This window comes from Apis dorsata, unplaced genomic scaffold, assembly GCF_000469605.1.
Source record: "Apis dorsata unplaced genomic scaffold, Apis dorsata 1.3 scaffold_249, whole genome shotgun sequence".
Classification (NCBI taxonomy): Eukaryota; Metazoa; Arthropoda; class Insecta; order Hymenoptera; family Apidae; genus Apis; species Apis dorsata.
Window position 1 is genome coordinate 120,854 of NW_006263528.1, and position 4,141 is coordinate 124,994.

Below are 4,141 nucleotides of genomic sequence, written 5' to 3' on the forward strand. Positions count from 1 at the left end.
TTTATAATAATTTTGTATTTATCATATCATAATTATATTAAATAATAATATTGTTTTAAAATAATTTCTATTTATGAATTATTTGAAAAATATAACAAAAATTTATAATTTTGAATATTTTATTAATTTATTATTATGTTATAACACAGGATAATAAAAATATTAATGTTAATGGAAATAATAAATTTATAACATGTGATTTTTATTTACAAAGAAATAAATGCTTTTAAAAAAACATTCTGTAAATTTAAAAACATTAAATATTCAATTTCAAACTTCAATTTCAAAATCTATCTTATAATTTAGTTATATTCTGAATATTATTTATATTATTAATCAGTTATTTTTAGTTTTTATAATTAATTGGCAATAGTTCAAATAAATGTTATATTTAAATAAGACGTAGAGCATACCAGAATACAAAGAATAACAATCCTATTTTAAATAATCGAATTAGATTTTAAACAATTTGTAGTTCGTAATTAATCAATGTGTACATAAACATTAATTGTATTTGCCAAGGTAAAAAATGCATTTTATAATTTACTACATCGAATAGAAATTAATTCTTTTCAATTGTTTAAACCAATCAGGATTTTCTTTGGTTATGAATCGGTACATAATATTATGGAAAAATAATAAATATGTTATGTGAAAAGACTTGCGATAACGAAAACTAAGGTTGGCACACGTAAAACACCTGTGACGATTAGCTCAATGGAACGTGGAAGGGATAACATGGCCACCGCCTGGTGACGTTCGTTCGCCGTCGCCGTCGCGATATCAAATGCTCCTGAAAACAGCTGGTGAACATTTATCAGTGCAAGTTCCGTAGTTTTCAACGCGGAAAACACGTATTATATTCATTGAAGAGTATAAAGCACGATGATGAACATGTGGAAAGTGCGAGAGTTAATGGACAAGGCGTAAGTACAATTAAGTCAGTTACATGCGATCTAACCTTGCTTTTACTTTTTTCGACGCATTCCACTCTACTTGTTTCGATACGCTACACAAGTTTTCGTTTACCTTTAACTACCTTTTTACATTGATTGATAGTCACTTTGTCTACATTGTTTAACTCATTATTCATGTATATGAATGTATATTTCATTTAAACATTTTTTTTCTCATTAATCTAGAATATTCATGGAAAATAAATAAAATTATTTGTACTTATTTTTAAATAAATTTTTCTTATGATCTTTTATGATAGAAAGACATATTTTTTCTACAGATTGTAAAAAAATAATTATATAATTAAATATAAAATTTTATATAATATAAAACATATAACATTGAAGAAAATAACATGACTATAAAAGGACAAAATAAACTGTTTTTAAATTATGCGATCTATTAATAATGCAAATAATTTAATAATATTCGTTTATCTAATATTTTTTTTTTATTACTATTATTATAGTATTATTAATATATTATTGTAATATTTTTTATGAAATTTATTTAAATATATGTAACATATTGTTTACATAAATAGCAATATAGTCTTAAATACAAAAACGTAAACTTTGAAAGTTATCATAATAAATTGTATTGCTGGAAATATAATGATTGCTAATTATATAACATGTTTACTTTTGTATTATAAATATCTTTATATTTATAAATTAACTATATTTCTGCATGAAATTATTATTTTTTAATTATATATTTTTTATTTTTATTTTATTTTTTCTTATATTTTTATATTTCAAATCGATTTAATTTTCAATGTTATTTGTAATTTTTTTTTTCTTTCTATATCTATTCTAAATAAACACATATAAAAAAGAAAGTATTTTATTACTTAAGAGACTAGAATTAACTGATAAGCTATTCTTAACAATACTCTATCTCAAAGTTATTCTCCGTGATAAATAAATTTGCTCGTTAAATAAGTGTTTGTATATTAAAAAAGGAAATAGATTATATTGATAATTATATCAATATCAATTTTTTATTTAGTAAAAAATAATTTTAAAATTCTAATATAAATAAGAATTTATCACTAATAACATATATATATATATATTAATTGTTTATTATATGCAATTATATTAAAATATGTAAAAACTGTTATCGAGTATCGGTAAAAAAGTATCTTATAACAAAATCATAGTAAGATAATATTTAGTTTATACTACTTATTATTATGCTTATTTACTGTTTATATTTGTCTTTGCTTAGAAGAATATCAAATTCTTGCATGTAATTCTCACACCTGTTAAGTTTCGCTTTCATATATATATACCGTTATACTAATATAAAATATTTAAAATATATAAAATATTTAAAAATTAAAAATATATACGAAAAAGTTAACATCGTAATTATATACTATATACTAAAATATTATATTTCTCACTTATTTTTTTTTCTTTTTTTATTTTTATGAAATCACGAAATCTAAGTATCATTACAACGTCGGTTCTTATACATGCTATATAATGTATGCATATAAGGTTATTGTTGAATTGAATAGGGGTTCTCAAACATCAGTATTATCTGTATCTTTTCATTTCATACTATTTTTTAATTTTTTATTTTACTTTTGTTGCACTTAAAATCAAAATATAGTATACATTATTATATTCGTAATATATTATTATCATTCATATTTATTTATTTATTTAAAATAAATAATTACTAGCTAGTTTATATGTCATGAAAAATGTGAGATATTTTAGCATTTGTAAAAAAGAAACGGAAGAACACTATTATCTCTAACTCTGTCTGAATATAAATGTAATCATAATATATGTATGTATAAAATAATATAATATATATGGAGATTTTTTATTCCAAATATAAATGTTATTTAAATAACATATATTTAATAACTTTATTTAATAACAAATGACTTTATAAATTTAATTATTTAAAAATATATATATNTTTTTGTTTTATTACTTTCTATATTATATTTAATAAAAACATGATAAGATTGTTTTCATATAATAAAATTAGGAATTGAAATAAATACTATTTTATATTATAAAATAATAGTAATTATTATAAAATAGTAAAATTTTTATCAGATAAATATAAAGAAAATAAATATAAATATATAGAATATTTAACAGCATATTTATGTAATATTCAGGGTATTGAAATAAATTTATACTGCATAAAAAATTATTGATGAAGAATGCAATTTAATCGAATAATTTAATTGAATCAATTTCTTTTTTTTATCAATTTCATTTATAATAATTTTGTAAAAACAATTTTTTTGATATAAATATATATATAATTATATAAAATATTACAATTATATGTAATAAAATATATGTTATTGAAAAATAAAAATAAAAATATTATGAATAAGCAAAGGCGTAAAAATATTGCGCAATTAACAGGTATCTATATGATTCACGTAAATGTAGTGAAAGTATTTTTATTTTAAAATTATTAATATCATCATGTACATTATTTTATATAGTCTTTTATATAGTATTTGAAATTATCATATATTATAAAATATATATATAAGTGATAATTTTTATATTAACGAAAATAAAATTTTAATATTATAGGACCAATGTAGTTATGAACTATACGGAAACAGAGGCCAAAGTTCGGGAAGCAACAAATGACGATGCTTGGGGTCCAACCGGTATTTTTATATTTAAATAAATTTAATTAAATTAATTTTTTACTTATATTGAAAAGAATATATTTAAATTTTATTTTTTTTCCTTTATTTTTTTAAACAATAATTATTTGTAATTGCAGTTATAAAAAAAGAAAACTTTGTAATAAAATTATTTATAATATTGTACATATATATAACAAATATATTATTATATAAAATTAAAATTATTTTAATAATATAATTCGAAAATTGTTAAAATTTTAACAATATTAACAAAATTTTAAGAATAAAATTATAAATGATTAAACTAAATTATAATATTATAATTATAAATTATATATTATTAATTATGTTATAATTATAGTAAAGTTTAATTTTATGAAGATAAAGTAACAGTTATTGATCCGATTTTATTTATTAATATTATATTTTTATATATAAAGAATTCTTTATAATTCATATATAAATCAGTATTTTTGTTTATTTTTATATAATTTGATAAACAAATTGAAATAATAAAAATTTTTTGAACGATAATTTTTT

At 18.2% G+C, this 4,141-nt stretch overlaps 1 protein-coding gene across 1 annotated transcript in view; it reads left to right on the forward strand.

Annotated features, from left to right (window-relative positions):
* Window positions 1-501: 501 nt before the first annotated feature.
* The window catches only part of LOC102673110, an 8,920-nt gene continuing 5,280 nt past the window's right edge, over window positions 502-4,141 (forward strand). Inside the window, exons 1-2 of the mRNA XM_006616061.2 lie at window positions 502-926; window positions 3,540-3,619. Coding sequence (XP_006616124.1) covers window positions 886-926; window positions 3,540-3,619 — 121 coding nt within the window. The 5' untranslated portion in view covers window positions 502-885. The remainder of the gene's footprint in view (window positions 927-3,539; window positions 3,620-4,141) is intronic.